This window comes from Cebidichthys violaceus, unplaced genomic scaffold, assembly GCF_023349555.1.
Source record: "Cebidichthys violaceus isolate CVI_PGR_0920_01 unplaced genomic scaffold, fCebVio1.0.p SCAF_14, whole genome shotgun sequence".
In the NCBI taxonomy this organism is placed as follows: Eukaryota; Metazoa; Chordata; class Actinopteri; order Perciformes; family Stichaeidae; genus Cebidichthys; species Cebidichthys violaceus.
Genome location: NW_027176307.1, coordinates 13,045,127 through 13,069,855, shown reverse-complemented (window position 1 = coordinate 13,069,855; position 24,729 = coordinate 13,045,127). Strand labels below are relative to the sequence as shown.

General features: G+C 45.3%; 2 protein-coding genes across 2 annotated transcripts; both read right to left on the bottom strand.

Annotated features, from left to right (window-relative positions):
* Positions 1-393: 393 nt before the first annotated feature.
* Positions 394-9,842, bottom strand: LOC137871238 (E3 ubiquitin-protein ligase pellino homolog 2). Its single transcript, XM_068708961.1, has 7 exons — positions 9,477-9,842; positions 4,320-4,449; positions 3,757-3,858; positions 3,116-3,313; positions 2,822-3,007; positions 2,524-2,729; positions 394-2,376 (listed from the first exon to the last, which is right to left on the bottom strand). Exons 1-7 carry the CDS (start codon positions 9,554-9,556, stop codon positions 1,992-1,994), a joined length of 1,287 nt encoding a protein of 428 aa, XP_068565062.1. The 5' UTR covers positions 9,557-9,842; the 3' UTR covers positions 394-1,991.
* A 9,972-nt stretch (positions 9,843-19,814) lies between these two features.
* arf6a (ADP-ribosylation factor 6a) lies at positions 19,815-22,626 on the bottom strand. The gene is made up of 2 exons (XM_068708960.1): positions 22,456-22,626; positions 19,815-22,328 (listed from the first exon to the last, which is right to left on the bottom strand). The coding sequence occupies exon 2, from the start codon at positions 21,603-21,605 to the stop codon at positions 21,078-21,080; it is 528 nt and encodes a 175-aa protein (XP_068565061.1). The 5' UTR covers positions 21,606-22,328; positions 22,456-22,626; the 3' UTR covers positions 19,815-21,077.
* Positions 22,627-24,729: the final 2,103 nt, after the last annotated feature.

The following is a 24,729-nucleotide window of genomic DNA, read 5'->3' as shown; positions in this document are numbered from 1 at the left end:
TCAGTTACAAAAATAGTATCACAATATAGACCATTCAATATGAGCACCAGGGAAGGCTAAATATAGCCCGAGTATTTGGCTACATTCATTGTCTGGGCAATGTTTTTACGGTAGCAGTGTGTTAAGTGTGTGTTTGTTGGACACAGTGTTGGCAATGTTTTCTCACTCACAAGCTCTCCTAGCTCTACCACACGAGACTCAGAAACATACAGAACCTGCTTACACTGAGTAACAATAGTTAACTAAAACCAATTATCAGTTAGAAAAATAGTTGCTGTTTTGTCTTTTTTTTTAACACTGAACATCTAAAAGAATTCCTCCCGCTTCCCCCCCAAATAAACCCCTCCCCATTTCCTAACAAAATAGTTTTCTTTGAAACAAAAAAAAAAAAAAAAAAAAAAAAAAAAAAGGTTATCTTTTGAGGTTATGCATACCATACTAACACGGACCCTGTTTAGCAGAATTCAGCAACCAGAGGCGTGTTCAATATAACAGTAGCGATGCAGTTTGCTCTTTTGTGACAGCCGTGTCAGCGCGCTTAGGCTGTTAATCAGCATTTAAATGAGCGTCAGGTGTTTCCTCGCTGATTCGGATGCTCATCTTTAAATTCTAGTGCTTTGGTTACATCACACACACACGCACACGCACGCAACACCACATTTGGAAATCAAACAAATCGTGATATTGAACACGCCTCTGGTTGAGCCCTTAACCTGGAAACCATTTCAGCCGTGTTCAAAGCGACCGCTGACCTCACGCGTGGCTAAACGTAGCACAACACCTAGCTTATCTATGGGACTGCTATTATTGCTGTAGAGAGTTATGAAGTGGATTCGTTGTACCCAGTTTCACTCCCAGCCCGCGCTTATCCTCCTGCCCGCTTGGTAATCGGCATAAGACTCGGCCTTGAGAGGTGAGCTATTTGAACACAGCGTAGTGGAGCGTTCCCTCCGGTGCTTCGGAGGTTATCAAAGAGTCTGCGGGTTTCCATTCCAACCTCATAACGACACAAGGAGTCTCATTTATGACGTCTGATAGATGAAGACAAACTTCTTATACTCGCGTAAAAAGAAATACTAGTGATTCACTGGAAACGTGTGAATGCAGCGTAGAAGCACAAGCCTCCGGTCTCACCCTGTAACCTCCCACACATTCAACCCGCCTGCTGAGAACACGGCTATGAATATGAATCAGGGACGTCAGGGTGCGGATCTATAAAGAGGCTAGGTGTGAGAGGTGACGGTGGTTTTTTTTGTGTTTTTTTTTTTTTGCATAAGCTGAGACCAGATGGGTTGTACTGTTTGATGAGTGCCGACGTTTCACAACGATTACAGCGACGTGTTTGAGAAATTAAGTGGTCGGATATCAGGCCGAGAAGTGCAAGAGGCGGCGTTTCACCGAGTTTAAGGACACACGGGCGCTGCAGGCGACTGAGGCGCTGCAGATGGACTGAGTAAAAAAAAAAAGAAAAGGCCATTCCTTTCTTTTGTGCAAAAAAAGCTACTCGTCATTTCAGACATGGCTTCTGAGACGTACAGATAAACGCGTTAAGATCCGTTCGTCGTTTGATAATGGAGTGAAAAGAATTGTTTTAAAAAAAAAAGAGGGTCAAGCAGCATCGGTTAACTTGTGAGGACCCTCCTCTTGTCATCAGCGAAATCAGCTCGTGTTTTGTTGGAATGGAAAAACAGCAGAATCTTCCCCCTTCAAGAGGACCATTTAGAGTAAATGCTGTCCACCTATTCTCCAGCTCTTATACCAAATCAACAAGCACTGAGGGATGAACGAGGGCAGGGGTTCAGCTTTGGGCTCCATCCAGTCACAACGTTGGACAGTGTTCTTTTTTTGTACACTCCTGTTACAACGTGAAAACGACAGGCACTCCTTAATCAATTACCTGTCCACGCTGAACACTGACCGACGCTTGCAACGCGGATGAAGCTCAGGCGTTCCTGCTGTTACTGTGATAGTGGTTGTGTGTCGTGTAGCGACTAGTCGATGGGGCCCTGGAAGATGAGCCGCGTCCAGCCGGGGGTGCTGAGGGCGGCGGAGCAGAAGGGGCAGACGGCTCTGAAGGCGTGCGTCCCGTGGGGCAGCGGGGTCTCGGCCCAGTACCTGGCTGTCCTCTCTGAGCAGACGTGGCCGCACGGCACAAAAGCGTGAGTGGGAGCTCCAGCGTCCACGTACACGGCCGGCTCACAGCCCAGCCACAGGGGCACGTAGGGACCCACGCTCCGGCACAGGGGACATTCTCGGCGGGTCGTGGAGCCCTCGCCCTCTCGCGGCTCCGCCACTCCCTCGGACCTCTGGCCCCAGTCGTGGCGTCCGTGGACGTGGCCGCAAGTGAGGTAGACCCAAGGCTGGCGCTCTTCAAGGCTGAAGCGACACACGAGCAGCATCAGTATTTGTACTTTCTGTTTTTAAAATAATGTAGAGGCGTCTTTAAAAGGCAGGCTACTGGAGATGAAACAAGATGAAACGCCATGATAGAAAATAAGTATTTTTTTTGAAACATACTCCCACCTGTGGCTGCGTGGCAGGCTGGGGAAGGCCAGTGTGCTGAGGCCTACGGGACACTGGGGCCGGGACGCATTGAGCTCCTGCCGAAGCGCTTCCAGGTGACGCAGGGTGGGGGCGCGCATGAGCCCCTCACCCGTACGCCACAGCAGGGTGGCACCGCACAGGTCGACCAGGGAACCGTCACGCAGTGCGCTGCTCTCGCCCTCCGCCTGAAAAGGGTTGACGCGGATAAACACGTCACTTTACAATCAAACCCTGACAACCTTTGTCGGGGCAGCAGCGTGGAGGCTGGTTGACTCACCAGTTTGCCCCGGCTGGGTCCGGAGCGCGTCTCGCGCAGGGCGTAAACATCCCCACAGACGGAGATCTCCCGCCACAGACCCTGCTTGGGGTCCTCTGGGAACCCCTCCGGGTGCATCACCAGCACCCCGTTGGTGGTCAGGCCGTCCATGTGCCCGTCGGGGTTTTTCCATTTGGTCGCTTTCTCCTGCGTTGGCCAAGACAATGAGGTTTAGAAGTGCTTCAAATTACAGACAATACGGATACCATGACTAGATTTATTCTAAAATCAGAAACCTGTTATCAGTCTACTCACCCCTAAGAAGATGTTTTTGGAGGAGTCAAAGCCAGCGGCGTAGATTCGCGCAGTGTAAGGTGGGTTGCGTTCACACACCACTCTGCAGGCAAAACGCGAGATGGTGCTGGGGGCGATGGAGGGGTCCTCCCCCTCCTTCCCCCCCCCGGAGGTGTCCGTCACCACGAAGTCAATGGGACTCTCTGTGGAGCGTCCGATCTGCAGGACACAGCACAGAGAGGTGTTCACTACGACTCATTGATATTCCTGGATACATTACATCAAAACAACTGGCCTTTAGAATGATAGTAGTATTGGTGTATATAAGTACTACTAATAGTATTTTCCACAACCTTAAAGAAGTTTTTCCCGTGATTGTGGCTTTTATCACCGTGGGTGAAAGATCATTAGCAGGAAACTAAATAAATATGTGATGCTATTAATAGACTTTGTGTATAAAAATAGACTTCCTTGGAGATTCTTTACTCGTAATACTCGATGGTCACAGCAGGACCAAAATAATCAACCTACTGTAGAAATTCCTCTGATGGCGTTACATAACAGCGTATTTTTGGGAGAAGCGTGATCACAAAGCTGCGATCATTTGTCCCGTGAAACGAGCCACCGTTGACCCTGCTTTTCTTGATTTCCTCGGCGGTTACCTGGAACATGTCTGTGCTGTTGTCATGGCAGTACTCCACCACCACCGTCTGGTTGCGAGACAGAGTGAAGGAGATGCTGTGCTGCCCCCTGCTGTGGACAGCCTGCAACAACAACACAGGCAACAAGCTCAGTGGATCCACTCTTCTAGAAGAGTCTTTTCATTTTCTAGACAGAACATACATCAGACCGAATGACACCGCTGCTCCAAAATCACATGCACCTCCATTAATGATTGTGTGTGTAGGGTGGGGGGGAGTTTAATGTTACACGTGACAAAAAAAATCCTTACTTTTATTTTACTTCATCACCATGTTTCAATTACACAACCATGCATCAGTATGTAGGCAGACACACACACACACACACACACACACACACACACACACAAATGTATATAGGACAGACAGCCCACATACCGCAGTCGTCATGCTTAGTCATTCTTCCTGTAGCTCATTTATAAAAGACAACAGGGAGTCACAGGAAGGAAACCAATGCTGCACATAGATAAAACAGTACACACACACACACACACACACACACACACACACACACACACACGTACCTTGCTGTCCTGCGGTGTGTTGAGGATGTGCACAGCGCTGGGTTTGACACCGTTGGCCTTGGCCCTTCGGTACAGAGCGAAGCGGCTCTTTCTGCGCCCGCGGTCTCCGCTTGGAAGAGAACCATTGTACCTGGAGAAAAGGGAACGGAGCGTGAGCACGAGAGCGTCACACCCGACCCAATGGAGACCCAGGATCTCTGGACCAGAACACGGCTCAAGCTCACACGTGTTCATGCCAGTTCATCATCTAGAGCCCAACGACGGGAAAAACAACAGTTCTCTTGTTTGCTGTATTTATGATCGGCCATTTCTTCTGGGGAAACCAAAGCTATAAATAAAAAACGCCACCGATGGCGCCGGGACGTCTGAAGAAATAACTGCAATCAGAGTGCAAGCTCCAACGACGTGGCGCATGTTCAGGGGCGCACATTATCAGAGATTCTTTTAGAAGAGCGGCCCACTCGGGCCACTGGTGAACTACCACTTGATCTCACTCACTCAGCTTCTACTTGATGCTCACACTCAGTGAAGCGGAGCTCGCTCTTCATCTAATCGCTTTTTCTTTTTTTTACATCGAAAAGCATTTTCAGCAGGAAGGAATCATTTCCATGACACCGTCGCACACACGGAATATGGTTTGCATTCAATTTAATTTAAAAAAATGAATGAGGCATGATGTTAAAACCTGACTAAAATGCTGACTTCGGCCCAATAACAGTTTTTTAAGTGGAACATCATTTTCACAGTTTGAGTTCACACAGAAGGTAGAATGCTGGTTTTAGGCTATTCGCTAATCAGCAGAGCATTGGTCTTTATTAGAAGCTATTCAGAGGATAACCGGCGGGCAGGAAGACTTTGAGGGACAATGGCGGTCTTTACTGGCCTTCATTCTGGATCAGATCAGAGGACTCTGTTCTGATCTGCCTCACAGCGGGGGCTGAAGAAACCACTGCCTGCTTTCACCGTGTTTAGCACACAAAAAAAAAGCTGAAACTGTGATTGATTCATCAAGCAGTTGCTCAGAAGTAAATGAATCAATGATAATTTTAAAAAAAAGTGATTTCCTTGTTAATACATGAAATGGAAATGCCAATACGCTGCTCATCACAGCTTTTCAAATGCATAAAATGTCCTTTGATTGCTTCATTTTACATCATTACAAATTGAATACTTTTCTTTTTTCCATTAATTGCCAACAATTCTTAAGTCATTTTTTATGCAAAATACAAAATTCTTTGCCTTTTATGATAGTAAACTGAATATCTTTGGGTTTTGTACCGTTAATAATAATAATAAAAAAAGATTTTTCTAAATGTGAATTCACTTTCTTCTGACATTAACAGGATTAGTTTATCAAATAACTGCACAAATAACCGGCAGATAAATCAACAGTGAAGGTAAGATGTAGGTCTATTCTGAAGATAAATAAGTTCAGCTATTAACAACTATTTCAAACTGTGCTTTTGATCAATTATAACTTATGCGTGAGTTTATTGTTAGTGCAGAATAACAGGGTCCCCCCCCCCACACTTTACAAAGACATAGAGACATCCGTCAAACTGGCATAATTGTGTGTCTTAGGTGTAAATATTGGAGATCACCCCAAAAACCTCTATTAAAGGTAATAAACACATTTATAAAGAGCAATGCATGGCCATTGCTAACATATAGCAACGTCACAAACAGCAGTAAACAAATCTTTTCTTTTTTTCTTTCACCCATCCTTCATAAGGTGCTATACGTATATGAGATTGGAGCATGTTGCCTCCTAACGGCTCTCAACATGGCAACAGCTGCTCCGGCGGCTTGCAGCTAACGGTGGGACACATCTAACAGTGTTACGGTGAGGGGGAACCGGAGCTTTGGGCGCTACGCTTCCACAACAACGCCGTCGGTCGGGACAGCCGTTGTTAGCTGTAACCGCTCTATGAGAGCAGTGCAGAGTGGGACACGCTGCAGAGTGGGACACGCTGCAGAGTGGGACACGCTGCAGAGTGGGACACGCTGCAGAGTGGGACACGCTCACGTGTTCCAACATGCACCGACAGCAAGCACAACCGGCGGGCTGTGTCAACAAAGCAGGGAGAGGTTCTGATTACAGCCCACACAGTGGGAGAGCCACTTCGTTCTCTGCTCATTACAACAATGGATCTTTACATTACTGTTCGCTGCTGTATTAATGCTCGGAATATCCAATGTAGCCCCTTTAATATCTATTCAAGTTAGAGCTCCGCATACCACTTGTTATCTTTTGATGGTCTGGAATTTCCCTCAGACAAAACTTGGAAAAAGGTTGTGTGTTTACAAATGAAATAGCAGATAGGACTTAATCTGAGCGTATGGCAGAGAAATAAGATAGAAGTCCAGTCAATCACCAACATTTATGACCTTTATGAGTTGTAGCAAAGTGAAAATCCCAGTGGAGCACAAAACCGTCGCCTATATTCACCTCTCTTATATTACCTTAATAGGTAATAAATGTAATCTTAAAATACATTCATGTTTTGTTTTTTTGGTGGTTACATTTGTGTGTGTGTGTCTGTGTGTTTAAGGGACGTTTGTTGACATTATGCATTTTTAATGAGCTACAGTTCCATGAATCACAGGAAGCAAAACATCATTTTCTGTGGGGAACAACCCTGAGGCCAGAGCAGAGCAGAGCAGAGCAGAGCAGAGCAGAGCAGGCAGCGGCCGGTTGGTGAGAGCATCGGGTGCGTTAGCTTTAAAAAAAAAAATAAATTCAAACAGGCCAGATTTCCTTGTGATAATCACAGAAGACAGTGCTACTTGCTCCCTCCATGAGCCTGTCTGGCAGATTGAACCGGACCCCCGGCTGACAAGAGAAGGTCTGGGTCAGGAAAAGAAGACACACACGAGAGGACAGGCTTCTGAGGGGTCCGCTTTAAAAAGGCAGAGGATATGAAATGGGACCGCGGATAAGAGGGCACAGGAGAGAAAATCAGCTTATAGAAAGAGAAAAAAGGTAGCCGGCGCTTTTGACAGAGACAGAAAAATATGTCTGAAGCTACATCATGAGCAGGTGGAGAAAGCTAAATGAAGGGCAGAGTGCGAGGAGACAAGAGGGTCGAGGGTGAAGGCCGGAGGAAGAAGAGCAGCTCCACCAGATCTGCCCCGGCAGTTCTGGCCCGCATCACGCATGTGCGCACATCGTAAAGCACAACTATGAAATATTCACTCCTTCTGCCCCTCGACACGGAGTTTATTTTTGTTGAGGGCAAACCACCAAGGGGGCCTCTGCCTCTGTGAGAAGTCAGCACTCAGCAAAAGCACCGGGAGGCTGGCAGGGAAGGGACCGGGGCGAGAGACGGAGGATTGCGACAGAGACGGCGTTAAGAGGGGTTACGGGGGGAGATAGAAAGGTGTGCGGGGCTGATAAACGCAGAGAGGACGGAGGAGGAGGAGGGTGTTCGCATAGTGATGGGGAGTGGGTTATGAGTGGGTGGAGCTTCGCCGGGCTCCCGGACAGGGTCGGCGCTGGCTGTACACGGTGTCCAGGCTAACTAAGGTAATGAGCGATGGCAGGCAGCCACTGCAAAAGATCACACGGCGCGCAGTGAGGCCCGGGATCGACCACACGGGGCATGTGATCATCGAGCCCGACGGATGCAAAGCACCCAAACCCCACTCGCACAAAGCAGGCCAGGCAAATGTGATATATGTGACAGGAAGCAGTAGAAAGAACAGCCTGTTCTGACTGCTGGCGTCTGCTGTCAAAAGTTACCTGCTGCATGTTTGAGGACAAACAAACTGGTCATGGGTCTGAAGCCCTAATAGATCCCACTGATCCGCATATATGGGATCACCTGTGTAATAACGTTGATATTGCTAGTGTACCGTCTGCCACTCTAATGAGAATGTGACATTTCTAACAGCGACAATGGAAGACGCTCTTCCAGTTATAGCTAAATCTATTTTCCCTCTGTTTAAAACCACAGAGACGATACCTATCTTGCTTGTGGCAGAACAAGATCACACCAATTATTGGTGTCATTAAGCGGCGTGGTCACCCAACGCAGAGCGCACTCGTGTGTTCAAGTTGCCTGCCCCCACCCAAACCCCCCCCCCCCCCTCATAACGGGCATTAAACGATCCAATTCCTCACTCTGGTCTGGAGGATGTAAAAGGGCCGCTCTGTTCAAACAGTCCAGATGACGACGAGGGCGACTAATCAGTATTCTGATGCGGGCGGACTGAGGCCTCCTCGCTCCATGTTCAGCCGGAGGGGAAGAGACAGGCCATTAGGTCAGTTATCTTTGGCATACACAGGAAGCTCTGCGGGGCAAGAGGGAGGCCTGTGTAAGCCTGGATATGACTGTGTGTGTGTGTGTGTGTGTGTGTGTGTTGTGGCATTTCTGCTCCCTGCAGACCCTGCACAGTGTGGAGCTGTATAGGGCTGGAAATGCTGTGGAAGCTGGTGGCTGTCATCAGCACATCCTGCCCACTGTGTGCTGGTTGTGATGTAGAGAGAGGGGGGGGGGGGGGGGGCGCTTTTCTCCGCCTCCTCCTTTTTTTTTTTTTTTTTTAAATGGCATGGGTGGTCATCTGGCAGCGACGTTTTTATTTATTTATTATAGTAATAAAAGGAGACTTTATGACTAAATAACATGAGCAGGATTCATGTCTCTTTTTTTTTTTCCCAGACAATGAAATCATCGCCGGGTCCTACTTTTTAGATCCAGCATAGTATGACATCATTGGGATTTTCAGCCCCCACTACAACCATTGATGAAAAAAAAAAGCGGCTACATCCGTAGTAGCCTGTGCTATGGCTACACATTTGATTTTTTTTTACTGTGTGTGCACCTTAAACACTCAAACGCACCATTACTTACTTGATGTGGAAAACAGCACGGCTACACAATCTCAGAGGAAATGTAGCCGTTTGTGACATAAAGTTACTTTGTAACATTACTACACAGGCGGGTGGTGTGCGGCGGTATTGTGCAATAAAAGAGGTATAAATGTGTTACTATGTTGCTACCTTTAATAAGAGCAGTGGATTCAATCTAAACTCACACGTCATCCGGTGGTTTATTGTGCTACATATTAAACCTTAATTTGCCGCTGGAGCGTTTTCTCCGTCCTCACACATTTTTTTTTTTTTTTACTATCGGTTTAGGTTTTTAAGAGACTTACCCCAAAATGACCAATTCGCCGTATTTTACCGGGTCTTTAACGGGCACATCATCATCTCCGTCTTTTTTCGGTGAATTCATCAGACTGGACTGCTCCAGAAGAAGATAAAAACGCGTCCGACGGCAATAGTGGCGAGAGATAAAACAATGCTAACACACTCGAAACTGAAGGGAAGTGATTTGGGTTGTAGTCTAGCAAAGTTTGGGCACAGTTGGGCAAAGTTTTTCCAGACTTCTTGTTGTTTGTTTTATTGTTTTAATCCCGTGAAGGCGCATCTTTTCGTGGCTTTAATGCCAGCGTGTAGCAACATATCTGTTCACTAGCATTTGGATACAACAACGGCTAACGGCAGGGAGTGGGGCGTACCATGTTTCGTAGGGGTGGTCGTTCAAACATGGATTTTTAAAAATAGTTGACAAAATGACCTATGCGAGGAGAAATGTTTCAAAGTCCAAGAATACCGTGCTAGCAATTAGGAGAATACAAGTGATTCATGATTCAATTTAGAAAAATTCACTTCAGCACGGACCCTCCTGTGGAACAAGAAATGGACGCAGCCCTGACGAGAATCTGGCTCCCACTGATAGAATAAAATGAGGCATTTCGAAATCCAGAGGAAGTGCCCACGTACATCCCGTGGCATGCAGAGGCGTTACTGGCACATTTAAAGTTAAATACCAGGCCACTCGGTGGTATGTATGGGAATCATATAGCTGAGATCGCGTGGGTCATTATGGAGTCTGACGTGATGAGATGCTTTTTGGGGGGGGGGGGGGGGGGGTGTAGCTGGGATGTGGGTCACCATTGCGCCCCAGACAAGATACCTTCTTTTCTCCTTATCTGCATTTCGTGTGGGAGTGGGGAGACAGATATAGGCCGGCTGGATCCCACACTTTCACTCTCTCTCTCTCTCTCTCTCTCTCTCTCTCTCTCTCTCTCTCTCTCTCTCTCTCTCTCCCTCCCTCCCTCCCTTTCTCTCACACACACACTACAACAGTGTAGTCTCTGTGTACTTACTCATAATACTGTGGCCACATGAGGGCAGTGCATCTCAGTTGCAAAGTACAACTTTCTCCTATGAAGTTAGTCAACTGTAACTATTTGAGATAATGTGTCCGTCTAAACATCAGTTATACCTGCTCACTGAACCATGAACACCCACTGTTTTCTTTATTTCTTGTGGGAAAACGCTTTGATATTCAAATGTTTCGATTCATATGAATGAATGGGATGGAGAGCTGCACGCCCGTGTCACATACCTGACACCCATTTACCTCCAACAACCTGGTTTGCCGTTGATTGTTATTTAATGAGACAGAAAGCAAAGCCTTCACTGCAGGTCCTTCTGGACAGAACGCAGAGCTGGGGTGTCAGTAACCCAATCTGCTCAGCCTGCAAAGTGGCGTGGCCTCCTTTAACTGGAACTGTGAGTAGCCTACCTTGTGATCTTGGCTGGGTGGAGTAACATGTAGTGGCTTGCATGCAGGGTAAAGCACACGCAGTATTCTACATGACTCTGCAGCGAGGGGAGGGGGGGGTGGGGGGGTGGGAGGGGTGGTGATGTTGGTCTCTCGCCATCGGGTACGTCGCTGTCATTGAAACATGAAACAAATTCACAGACGTTACCTGAGTGATGTGCTATCAGAGATTCAAAATGGAAGCGGTGGAGCCCTCCCTCACACACTGGTGCAGCGATACAGAGAGGCCGTTGAGGACACCGAAAGAGGTGATGACTCATGAATGATCTTCAGCATGAACCAAACAACCACACCCTCGATCTATGACTGACAGGCCACTGAGTAACTCATGAACCAACTGGAGTGCTGACTCACCTCATAAGGGTATAGTACGCCAGTCAGACGTTTAACCTCTCACATACTTTTCAACTAAAATGCAAAGTTTAAACTGGATGGACCAGATGTGTGTGTGTGTGTGTGTGTGTGTGTGTGTGTGTGTGTGTGTGTGCATGTTTTAGTGAGTGTGAGTTTCTTTCCCACTCTGGGATTACGGTCACACCCTCTCTCTCTCTCTCTCTCTCTCTCTCTCTCTCTCTCTCCCTTCCCATGTTCTCTGTCTCTCTCCTCTCCTCTGCTCTCTCTCTTTTCTTTCTGCCTGTCCCTGTCCATGTTTGGCTGAATTTTTTAGCATTAAAGTAGAAAATATTTGGCCTCCATCATACAGGAGGAATCTTCGCTGCTCCCCTTAATTTGCGTGGATTATTTACTCAGTCTAACCAGGACTCTACAATGTAAAAAAAAAAAAATGCTCTGAATGATTAAAATCCACATTTAGCTTTCCACACAGGTCATACAACAGAGTGGATTCCTCAACCTGCTGAAGGATACTTAGCAGGGAAGGTGTTTGTAATTACAGATTGGACGTTTTGTTCATAAACTGTCTTTCTTACTCAACCTCACTGCCATAAATAGGACACTGTTTATATAGAGAGCGTCTGTCCATGATGTCATCAGCTCTGTCATCTAGAACCTGTCGTAGTTAAAGTGGTAAAGAGAAGCAGATGTAATTAATATGAAAATAATTGGACATGGCGGCTTTGATTGACAGCCACTTTGTTCTATGATGGCCTCATCAGCCAGACAAAATTCTCAGGAGTTGATCACAGCGCGAGGTCTTCGGCTGGCTTTCACGTCTCGCTACTGTGGCTTAGTATTTATATTCACGAAATATACAATACTGACATAAAAAAAAAAAAAAAAACGCTGGACAGCGTTTGCAATACATTTACAATTTAAAATCTCCATTTATGGCAGCTTGCATGCAAACGAGGGATCTAAACAGCCAAATTGGATGCGCGGTCCACTTTGTACCCCACTGCTGTAGTAGCGAACAACCATGTTGCATCGCACAAGTCATCTAGAAACCATATTTGGTGAGCAAATCACGGATCCGATTGTACGCCTAATTGTGAACATGTGGAATGCATTACTTCTGCTGTCATTATGCAGCTTACGGCAGGCTGCATTTCAAGTCGAGCCAAACATAGGAGAGGTAACTGCAAATCATTTCTAAGTGCATGTTCATGCAGAATGTACACAAATAAGGACCTTTCTGGAGAAACTCTACTCTTCAATGTTCCTCATGACGGTGGATCCTCTGATATACCCAAATAGAGCCATATGTTCACTTATAACAGCAAAATACTGAACGCATACCGCCAAATGAATGAAAAACAGACCTTTAATATACTCTCCTTAAACACGCTATATATCTGCATGATGTTGCTAAGGCTTAGGAGCATGTTTCACATACACCATCAGACAGAGTTCAGGATGGATGTGACGTCTGGATTGTTCCCAGACGATTTATACGCAGAGCGCCTGTGCATCCGCGACGCGAAGACGCCTCTGGACCGACTTCCTCGTTCAAAAAGGTGGAAACAGATATTTGAGGTGCGATAAGTAAGGGATGGCGGTCAAGAGCTTCAACTTAGACCCACTTAGATGCGCCACAGCCATCTGCTGCTGAGTCTTTGTCAATGTTGCCATAGAGACAAGAGCAAACAAAGAAAAGGTATTTCTTTCATTTCATTTAGCAACCCCGGCTCCCCTGTTTGTAGTTGCAGCTCAGATGGACTGGTGAAGCATGAAGACTCCTGGATACCAAACAGAGCGACACGAGCTATTAAATCACCTTAATGCAAACAATAAAATCACGCCTCTCATATGTTAGCATCACCGTGTGCGAGTGCATGAGGCCGCGCATGTAGCAAAAAGGCAGTGAGGCCTACCTGTGAGGCACAAGGGCAGAAAAGCCTGCTCTGTGTGTGTGTGTGTGTGTGTGTGTGTGTGTGTGTGTGAGAGACACACCACACTCCCTCTACTTGAGGAGGCGGCAGACACCGACATAGGGCAGGCACGATACTGCAGATGGCTCAGCATATTCCCATTCCTGGACACAACAGGCACCGCTTGGCTCCACACAGGGAAAGACTAATTGCATACACAAGCAGGTTTGTTGCAAAAACACTGACACTGAATGGCATTATAAACCGATTGTATACAGTGTACATAATAGCTTCAGCAGACACATACAGTAGATGGGCAGTTTAGTTTAAACACTACAGTTTTTCACAGTACATTCGGGGTCACTTTGATTGCACATCGTGCCGTTGTTAGAAAGAAGAGGGAAGATCATGTGAGATCATGTGAGAAGCAGGAGATGGTGACGTCATTCATTGACCTCGTAGAAACCGCTTCTGAGCCAAATCACAGTCGGATGTGTGAAAGATTAACCGCTGTAGTCAGACAGTACACTTCATACTTCAATTTCAATTAATCATTGATTAAGTTCCATCGCAGTATGCAAAAAAGATAACGGAATAAATGCAGCACAGTCGTTACAGCTTGATCCAACACTCACAAAGTGTAATTCACGGAGAAACAGGAAACATGGTCCCAGCGTGGGATATGAAACTGGCCTTTTAGCAGGACGACCGCAAGCTCGGCTTAAACGCCGACTAGTGAGCCGGGACGTTCTTCTCCGATTGCTTTCCGCACACGGAGTCCCTTCACAAATCACTGAGCACCGCGGAGCACCTGCCAACAACCTGCCATACATGTACATGACCTGGAGCACATGGGCTGCACACGCACAGCTGCTGCCGGTGGTGTGAGTGGCGCACAGGAAAGCAGATGGCTCCTCAGACAGGGTCATTAATAAGAGCCCCGGCGTGGAGGCTGTGTGCGGTGGGTTATTTTTGGATATCGTGTTGTGTGTTGTTTAGAGATGAAAGTTTGTGTTGGTGACTCTATTTCTGTGTTTGTGTTAGTGGGAGGTAGCCAACAGGCACCAGAGAGAGAGAGAGAGAGAGAGAGAGAGAGAGAGAGAGACATTTAGAGTAATTGGCTCCCTGTTCAGCCTGACAATATTCCACAGCAGACCTATTAATAATTACACAACGTGTGAAGGGCAGCCTTTGACCTGGGTTCAAAAGATTTTTATTACCGCAGCTTTTAAAGAACGTGTAAAAGGCAAACTGACACTTGTTGATTCAGCGATCAAGGTGAAGTAACAGAAGGGAATTTACTGAGATAAAAATAAAGTTCATTCCACTCTTCTTGGCCAAACTCATATTAAAAACAGTCAGACTTTCTGCATCAAGACTGTATTACGTCTCCGTTTCGTCAATCCAGGTAATAACAGTGACGTATAACAGACGCATTCATTTACTTTAACCCCTGCATTCTTTTATTTAGACCTAAACAGCCATGTCTATTGCACTTCTCTCTGCTATCCTGCTAATCTCTTTTTTTTTCTTCTTTCTGTCTCAATGTGTCCATCTGTTGCTGTGGTGTGCCATGTGTTAGACAGGAAGGTTGCAGCATATGTCACTTCCTGTCATAAATGAAAGCACAACTCAAAACTTACCCATCAGTTTAGGTTTTTCTCGATAGAGAAAAGTATTTCTCCAATTTGAAAAATCCTGTAGCTTCCTGTTATTTACGCCGTCGTTCAGAGGGTTGGGGTGGCCTCCCACACAAGACTGATTTGTTACAGCGAGATGAGAGGACGACTGTATACGTTTAGTCTTTTCATGCTTTTAGGTTGTAGAAAGTCCTCTTTATAAATAGATGTCATTTTGTATGGAGGGTTTTGTAAAAAGTTGTGTACATGGAGAACAAAACACTTTAAAATGGTTCAACCAGACTGACAGAAACTGGAAGCCTGAGCATCAAAATGTGAGCAGATTTTAAAAAGGCAGGTTCTCCGATTCATAACGCAGCTTTTAACAAGCTGGAATATTAACAGGTGTGTTGCTTAAGCAAAAGCTATTCTTAAAACGTCACAATAGAAACAGAAGGTCAGTGTGGAGTTATTGGAATATCAGCTGAATATATTATTGACTGATAAATCACAGTTCAAGCCCCTTCAATGTAACCACTGAGTAGACTTGCTACCCAAAATATGTAGAGGCCAACCGCACTGTTGTGGTTCAATAATTACAGAGGGTCCGTTATGCTGGACTGGAAATCAAATTAAAAATAAAATGTTGTTTGCGTGGAAAAATGATTCATAATAAACAGCATCCTCCTCTGGCATGTAACGCTGGGGGGACATGGACTGAAGTTTGAATCGTTTCATTCTTCTTCTTTTAGGGGCCGAATCGATTTCAAATGTAAAAAAAAAAATACATTTGGTGTCTGAATTATACTCTTCTTGTCTCTGTTAAAATCATTATTGAAGGAAAGAAGAAAAACCATCAATATAACAGATGACTCCACACTTTGTAACGGCCGTGTATGTCAGGTGGTTTAACTTCCTGTTCATGATCTGTATGTATTGTTTACAGTCATTTTGGCCCATAAAAGTTATCATCGGTGCATTAAAAACAAAACTGATCGCAATCAATGACATTTAAAAACTGTGAGCGAAACCATCAGCGAAGCATCAGCAAAGCATCAGCGAAGCAACGTGAAAATCGGTGCACCAGGCCCGGCAGTATTTTGTTCTACTGTTATATGCAAACACAAGGTCCCTCCACCTGCTCTTCTTTCAAACACACACACACACACACACACACACACACACACACACACACACACACACACACACACACACACACACACAAAGCAACACTTTCAATGCAGAGCCTCCATTAATTACATCTGTGAGACTGAATCATTACTGCCGCACACATCCCTCCCACTGCACAACTTCTCCGCCAAATGCAAACACAGGCCTCGGGCTCCCTGTAATTATTAGCACATTGTCCAAGGCGGAGGGGGGAAAAGCACTGTGCGACGGATTCCGAGGAGCTTACAACTGCCTGGGAGCCGAATGTCAGTCCGCACGCTGCTTTTTACGACACTGTTTAAAAACGGGCTCCAGGACAACCGAGACACTCTCTGAGCTGTGGCTCCGGCCCATCCAGCCAGCCCCCAAAGTGCCTTTGTGTGTGTGTGTGTGTGTGTGTGTCTGTGTGTGTGTGTCAATAGTGGATGTTGTTCGACCGGAAATGCCTGTGACGATAATCATTCAGTGAAAAAGACAAGAGTTTTTTTTTTGAAAAGTATGGAAAACAATTGCAATCCAATGACGAATCGAAGCCTCCATTTTCAATGGCTGCTTCTCTGATGTCATGGCCACAGTCTTTGTGTAATTTACATGCTATTTCCATAATAGATCATATTCATGCAAACAGTTACCGATGAACCCAAAGACTTCAGATTATGATAGTTTTCTCTAATTAATCTTGTTTGAAAGGAAAAGTTTTTTACATTTTTTTAGAAATGCACTTTTCACTTTCTGGCAAAAAAAAAAATTTAGATGAGAAGCTGGATACCACTCATCATGTCTGTCTGATGAGTATGAAGCTACAGCTAGCTACCTGTTAGCTTAGCATAAAAACTGGAAACGGGGGGGGGGGGGGAGGGGGGGCAGCTAGCCTAGCTCTGTCCAAAGGTAACAATATCTGCCAATTTCATTGTAGATGTTCCATGGATCGCAATGTTTTCTAAATGACAAACTTTTCATTCCACCAATTCTGTACATATCTCCACCAGCCGATCGAACTATCCCTTTACATTACATTACATTACGTTACATTACGGTCATTTAGCAGACGCTTTTATCCAAAGCGACTTACAATTCAGTATCTATCTACACACCGTAGACGCAGCTACGGGAGCAATTTTGGGGTTAAGTGTCTTGCTCAAGGACACATTGACATGAGACTAGTAGAGCAGGAGCCGGGGATCGAACCGCCGACCGAACCTCTGATTGAAAGGCGGCCCTGCTCTCCACTTAGCCACGGTCACCCCCCTTTATATGCACATTTGTACAAAGATGATGAGAAAAAGCCTGAGGGGCTCCGACTGACTCTGAGCCTGTCGGATGTAAAGTGGTACCGTCTCTAGATTCCCCAGCTCAATGGAAACAACCGTGGGCAGAGAATGGTGCGAGGAAAGCAATGACTCTCGCTCTCACCGTGTGACAGTTAGTGTAGGCGTGGTTGTAGTTAACAGAAACAAAATCAGTGCTTGTACTGCACTGAAGCAAGCAGACAGGTTGACATGTCCTCGGAAGCGTGTTAGTGTTAGTTTGCGTGTGTTACATGTCTTTAAACATGAGTTTCCATGAGCAGCTGACTCCTTCCTGTCGAGATGCTCGCTGTCTGTATGTGACAGCTTCCTGGTTTTGATCTGCGAACAACCGAAGTGAGATTAAAATCAAAGGGGAACGCCTGAGTAAACACATGACTGCCAATGAGCTCCGTTCAAAAGCATTGTTTGAAACCACCGCATTCAAAAAGGCGTACAATAGCCCCCCCCCCCCCCCCACGGAGCACGAGGCTCTCAAGCTGGACACCAAAGAAAACGCTGCAGGTCATTCAAATCAAACACTTCACTGGGAGACGTGTCACAGAGAAACACACCACAAGTGAGTCACTCGTGAAGTCCTGATGTGACCATCGATGACGAAGAGGAACTGAAAGAAATGTCTCATTGAACAAACCGACTCTCTGGAGGCAGGTTCTTCTCGGAGTGACACCACAGAGCTCTCTTAAGTCGCGTCTTTTAACTGAGGGCCACAGGTGAGCCTGACAGCATGTGAGCACCAGCCAATGCGCGCGGTGCATCTGCCGCGCCGAGCGCAGTGACAGCTGCACAAAAGGCCTCCGACATGTGCGCCGTGATTCACCGACGCTGACGTAACATCAGGAGCCCTTTCAAAGCCGCTCTCTCCCTTTTTACCCCCCCCCCCCCCCGGTTTCCCCCTTCCCGAGAGAAGAAAAAAGGTGTTTGTAGATTTCACTTTGGAATTTCCACCTCCACAATGGAAGTCATGAACGGAGAAATCATAAGCAAAACAAGATCATACTCGACACAGCAGAGGCACTGCCCTCAACTGTTCAAATAAAGTGGTTTTGGTACAATGGTGCTGTTTGAAAGTGCTGCTTCTAATTCTCCCCCACCACCACCACCACCCTCAAACAAATGCAGTGGAAAGTGAGCAGTTTCAGGAGAGATAAGGGGCTCCTGGCCCTTCACGCGTTTATCTCAGTTGAACTGCATGTCCCCGTCCTTCGTTTCAAACACAGCAACAGGTCAAACTTCACATCAGCAGCGACAGAACAAACACCGCGTGAGCAAACTGAGCAAACACACGGACGGAGAACGAGCATTCCTGCTCGGGGATTCCTGAACTGCGACTCTCCTTAACATTGCTACAGTGACGGGGGGGGGGGTCATACCTTCAAAATGTAACATTTTCAGGATATTTGAGAGTGATTATTGTGCTTCTTAGTGCAGAAATAGACACACGCCTGCACTAGAATTAGCACTCTACTTGTTTATCTTTACAGTTCAACCCGACACTTACTCCACTGCCGCTCACCCAACAGGCAGGACAGTCCTAAACCACCGATTTCCACGACAACAATTTGCTTCTTTCAAGCGTTTCCTGACCGAACACGGTGATGTCACCAACCCGCGATTCACATCCGCCTCTTTGGATTCATGTAGAGGGGAAGCTGACCTTAGAAACACACGGCTCAGGGATACGTGAAACACAGCGGGGTCGGTTAAAACAAATTAAACATGAATGGCATCAGAAAAATTGAGACCTGATCTCCAGTCTGCCCCTCATGACGACTCACGTACCCCGAGGGAGGGGGGGGGGGGGGGGCAAAATGCCAGGCTGGCAGAGACCTTTAGTGAGGCCGTCGCCCTTAACCTCAGTCGTTACACAAGTAACACTCGGCTCTCATCGGGTTCTCAGTGACCCACATTTGCTCTTCTTATGAACAAATTCTCAAACACAATGTGAGGTTTTTTTTCCCCCTGATGAAGATATGAATCTTCTGAGAAATGTGTCATTTCCATTAAACTTGTAACAGCACCCTCGTTGTACGAGTTCTCGAGTCTTCCATTAGTGTCCTTCTGTTCCCTCTTTAAAAGTTTAAGCTTGTTGACTTTTACTCTTCCGTGGTTCAAGATCTGGACCAACTCCACGTTACCTCTTCAATTTTCTTCCTCTGTTTCGAAAATGTCAAAAGCCACCCGAGGAGCCGGCTCCCTCCTCGACAAAGCGATACTTTGAGACCAGCGGCAAAGAGCGGTTTACCTGACAATCAGTACTCTGAAACTAGAGAGCTCATCATTTATTCACAGCCAGTGACTCACTCACTCACTCACACACACACACACACACACACACACACACACACAAGCGCAGAAAGCAAAGAGGCCGAGGTTCGGCTCACTTCGCTCTAACTGGTCCTTCTTTCAACATCCTAAACTCTCACTTCCTTCTTTCAGCAACTCTTTCAGAAGTATTACTTTTTTGCAGCTGCTTATTGAAAAGGCGTTACATCCGTTCTGATCTGGATATATTTTTTTATTATTTCATCAGCATAGCAAATTAAAATTAAAAAAAGGGAACAAAAAAAATAATAAAAACAGAGCAGTGTCTATGAGCTATTAACAGAGATGTGATATGTGTCTGCAGGACCTTAACAGGCAGATGATGATGATGATGATGATGTAAAGGAACGAAGAAGAGCAGGGTTGCAGTCACTGAAGCACCTACATTGGAGATGGTGGAGGGGGGGGATTTCGTAAATATTTGCTGAGGTCCAAAAGTCAGTCGCAGAAAATCTAAATGTGCACAGCCAGCTAGTTGGTAACCCCCCCCCGCCATCCTCCCTCTCCCAAAGTGCAAACTCAGCAGTTGAGAACACCTTCTGCCGCAGTAACTGTCTGGATTTTGGGGACACCTGTAACCCGGGCCCCTCCTAAGGCAGCTGAAACTACAAATACTCAACAGTAATGGAAGCTCTGGGAGAAACAAACGAGGCGGTAATAAGACTGGTGGTAACAGATTCAGACCCTGAAACAACAAAAATATATATCCATATCACAGTGTGTGTGTGTGTGTGTGTGTGTGAATATCCAGCGTCCACATAGTGTCTTTCACAACAAACCGCCACAGTAGACACGATGGATGTGACCACGGCACAGGAAATAAGAACCAACACATTTCCTCAACGATCCCAATACAATCGGTTTAGAAACTTTTTTTCCTCGAGGTCCGAACACTTCCATAATACACATTCGTTCAAAACATGGCGGCAGTTTGAGCCATGAAAGTGATATGCTGATGTAGGCGATGGTTTCTGGAGTCTCCCATCCTTTGGATATGCAGCTGGGTCATGAGAATACTGAATAAGAGCTAAGCGGGGGGCAAAAAAACGTATACATGTGTGTCCCAAAGACCCCGAAAAGAAATCATACAAAGAGAACAAAAGAGCTCAAAAGTAAGCGTATTGTATATTTAAACAGAACTGATTATACAGAATGTGAACCAAAGCAAACTACAAAATTAAAGAAAGCCAGCCAAAAAAATAAATTGTCTTTTGTTTAAATGAAATCTGGGGTTATATTGAAGTCATCATTATCAAAAAGAAAAAGAAAACAAAATATAATTGCTACTCTCTTTGATATACACTCAGCAGAGAGGTTGTGGTATTAATTGCTTCAGATTGCATTTTTTTTTCTTCCATTCTCAGCTACTTATTTCTATTTTTTTTTTTTTTTTTTTTTTGCATCCAAGTGTCCAGGCTGGTGAGGGGGAGAAACATTAAGATTTGTAATTTGAGGTAAGCCAGGTCAGGCCCTCGTATAGTCCATCCCCTGTTGTCGCACACGAGGGCTGAACGTACCAATTCCTATCCCTGATCCGGGTCAGGCCCAGCTTCTCCTGGATCTCGTGGGGCTTCATGGCATCTGGGAGGTCTTGTTTGTTGGCGAAGATCAGGATGATGGCGTCCCTCATCTCCCGGTCGTTGATGATTCGGTGGAGCTCCTGCTTCGCCTCGTCGATCCGGTCCCTGTCGGCGCAGTCCACCACGAAAATGAGGCCCTGGGTGCCCGTGTAGTAATGTCTCCAAAGGGGCCTGATCTTGTCCTGTCCCCCAACGTCCCACACGTTGAACTTCACATTCTTATAGGTGACGGTCTCCACGTTGAAGCCAACGGTGGGGATGGTGGTGACCGACTGTCCCAGTTTCAGCTTGTACAGGATGGTGGTTTTACCAGCGGCATCAAGTCCAAGCATCAATATTCTCATCTCCTTGTTGCCAAAGATCTTTGAGATCATTTTGCCCATCTTGTTTACTGTGCATAAATACTTTGTAAGAGGGAGAAGAAAAAAAAACAAGACTTCTCTTATGAGAAAAACTAAAAAAAAAAGTTACAGTTTCAGTGTGTGAAAGCCCCCCACGTGACCAGGCAGCGGTGGGCTGACACGAGTGTCAATACTCAAAAGGCGGTGACTTTTCAAGTTGGTACAGTTGGATAACGGACCACTACAATTAGCTGGACTGTGATGGTCTGACCTGAGCGGGTGGCTTCGAGCCCTCAATGGGAACAGTGTGCGCGTGTCCTCCGTAGTATTGGGTGGGGATATATTTTCATGATCCACTGCCCTCCGATGTAGGAAGAAAATATTACATCCCCCCTTGTTTCAAACGCAGACCTCCTTCAAAATCCACATTTCAAGTCAAAAAAATCCATTTACTCTCAGTCCAGCTGGACTTGAAACAGAGTAGATTTTTTTTTTTAATTCTTCTACTAAAAAAAACCAAAACACACTATAAAATCAGGCCCTGTCCTAGCCCTGGGTTCCCACTTCCTCCTTGTCTGCCGGCTGTCCACACTTGCCCTTTAGCCGATCCCTGTCGGTGGATTTCAAAAGCACGGTGGTGGTTTTTCTTCTGATCAAAACACACCCAAATACAAGCTCCCTGGTCCGTCTCTGCACCGGGACATCCAGAGGAAGAGCGTGTTCAAAAAAGCTCATTGATTCATCCGACTTTCTTCCGTCTACCCCCTGTGACACAAGAGCGGGTTCAGAAGAAGGGAGGGGTGTTAGTAGCGCACAGAGGACAACTTTGGATCCGAAAAAAAATGTTCTCTCTGCGGACGGAAAGGCTGCAGAAAAACAAAAGAATACATACCTAGGTCTGCGGCAATCATCCCCCAGTCCCCCGGCCGTTTCTCCCCTCTCTTGCCGCTCTCTGTCTCTCTCTTCCTCCCTCTCTCTCTCTCGCTCTCTCTCTCTTCCCCAGCCGTTCAGTCACGGCGGTGGCGGGTGCTGTGTTACCGGAAAAGGTGCGGACCCAGATCAGCCGCCACTTCCTCTACACTGCTCTCACACACACTGCTGCTGCGTTCAGGGACTCCTCATGAGCTCCGAAATCTGAAGATAAGCTGCTCTTGTACTGCTCTTATACGGTTATATTGTATCTGTTTTGGTTCATCGTATTATTTGTTTAAATCATAATATCATTGTGATTATAGTAGGCTATATCGTGAAAAACATATATTAATAATCACGTTTATTAATTAGCTTATTACTATATTACTTCAACATTTTGTTTGTATTGGTTTCACAGGTTACTGCTGTTTTGATTACACACAGATGCAATGCCTCTATGTTGGTTTTAAAGTTTTTGGTTTTAAACTTATTTTCTCAATCAGCTTCTTAGTTTGTGTGTCACTATACTAGTGAGTTAGAAATCGTGTGGTTATTTCACATTTGAGACTTCTTTGTTTCTTTACTTTTCGATGGTCTTCTCACTAGTTTAAAAAAAACAACATTATTTAGAAAAAAGAGGTGATGCCACATTCTGTGCAAAATCAGGATTTAGCAATATTTTAATTGAAATCTGAGGACGCTTTGTGGGTTGTTTAGTTACTGTCAATCCATCTAGATCAAATGCCATCCAAACAGTCCTGCTGAAGTAGATTAGTTGAGTTTTTAAGTTGAATATATTGTTGTATCTTTCTGAATCATTAACATTAAATGATGTAAATAAGATTCCAGTTCCAGTGCTTTCAATACCAAGTTAAAGCAGTGTTGCACTGCCCCTTCTGGTTGAAAGTTTCAAAGTCTGTTGCACCTTTGACCACACCCTGCATGGATGTCATTCAGCACAAAACCTGGAGTACACTTCTACATCATCAAGGTGAGAAGGTTTATTTATTTTACCTTTATTTAACCAGTTGAGTCAATTAAAGTTAAACCACAGCGTAAACAAACAAAATAAATAGCTGCAGTTGCTTTGTGAGGGTGTTAAACAGTGTGCCACCTAAACATGAAATATGCTCAAACTCACAGAACATCAGCAGTAATACTGACACCTAACAGTTTATAATCAAAGAATCTGAAATAATTATGACCTTTTTACCATAATAATTCATAATTTAAACGTAATTATTAAATATATTTATGATAACTTTATCATTTACAATAATTAAACACAGTTAACATCTAAATTCAAGGGCGGGCACTTCAATTTCAAGATTTACGACTGCACATAAAAGCACCATACGCCATTTCGCATGCGCGCTTCACAGCCACTGAACTGCAGACCGGTCCAGTAACTATAGCGTTGACGCCATTTGAGCGTTCATTATGACTTAAATCGCCTTTAATATTGCATCCGCCACACGAGTTAGATGTAGAGCTGTACACATAAAACGGATGTCAGGATTTAGTGGGCCTAGTCATCTCAAAAGGGGGGTTTACAGCCGGCTCTTTCCGACATATCTGATCATTCATTCAAAACCGGTTCCAGTGTGATTACGTGGAGGTTGTGAGGCTGTGAGCCAAAAGGCAAAGGGGGAACTACAGTGTGACACACTGCAGCAAGCAGCCTATTAAATGAGACCTGCTTATTAAAACTGACTCAAAACACAGTTAACAGAAGATATAGCCTTACTGAACAACCGCATGTCGCATAGAGGTAGGATAAGGTTATGGGAGCAATAACAAAATCCATAAAATGCTGATTTTTAGTAAGATAATGAATCATGATAAACAGAAAAAAATACAGAAAACCTGTATTGTAGAGCTTCAGCAGCGAGAAGATTAATTTGGTTTGAGTAAAGAAAAATATGCTGCCCATCACCTCTGTAAAAACTATAATAATTTAATTTCAGTGGAAGATGTTACATTCTGCGTGCTATCCTGTGCAGGTCTATGTGGGCAAGTCTTTATAAATGAGCCATTCACAGTCTACAAATCCCTCTCAACCACTGACTATAGTTTGTGTTGCTATATGGACCCATGTGTCTGGAAATAAAGTTGAATAATAATAATAATATATAGCTACATGTCATTCTCACAAAGAGTATCAACATAGTTCCGCCATAGTACAGGCTGAATGATTCAACCTCTCGTATTCCGTAGGTAACCCGTAAAAACGTTTATTTCCCTCTTTTTTCTT

Excerpts from the sequence above, each read along its gene's own strand:
- LOC137871238 (XM_068708961.1), bottom strand. The coding sequence starts at position 9,556 with ATGAATTCACCGAAAAAAGACGGAGATGATGATGTGCCCGTTAAAGAC. Across the intron at positions 4,450-9,476 it reads GGCGAATTGGTCATTTTGGG|GTACAATGGTTCTCTTCCAA; the intron begins GTAAGTCTCTTA and ends CCTTTTCTCCAG. Across the intron at positions 2,377-2,523 it reads AGCCTGCCACGCAGCCACAG|CCTTGAAGAGCGCCAGCCTT; the intron begins GTGGGAGTATGT and ends GTGTCGCTTCAG.
- arf6a (XM_068708960.1), bottom strand. The coding sequence starts at position 21,605 with ATGGGCAAAATGATCTCAAAGATCTTTGGCAACAAGGAGATGAGAATA.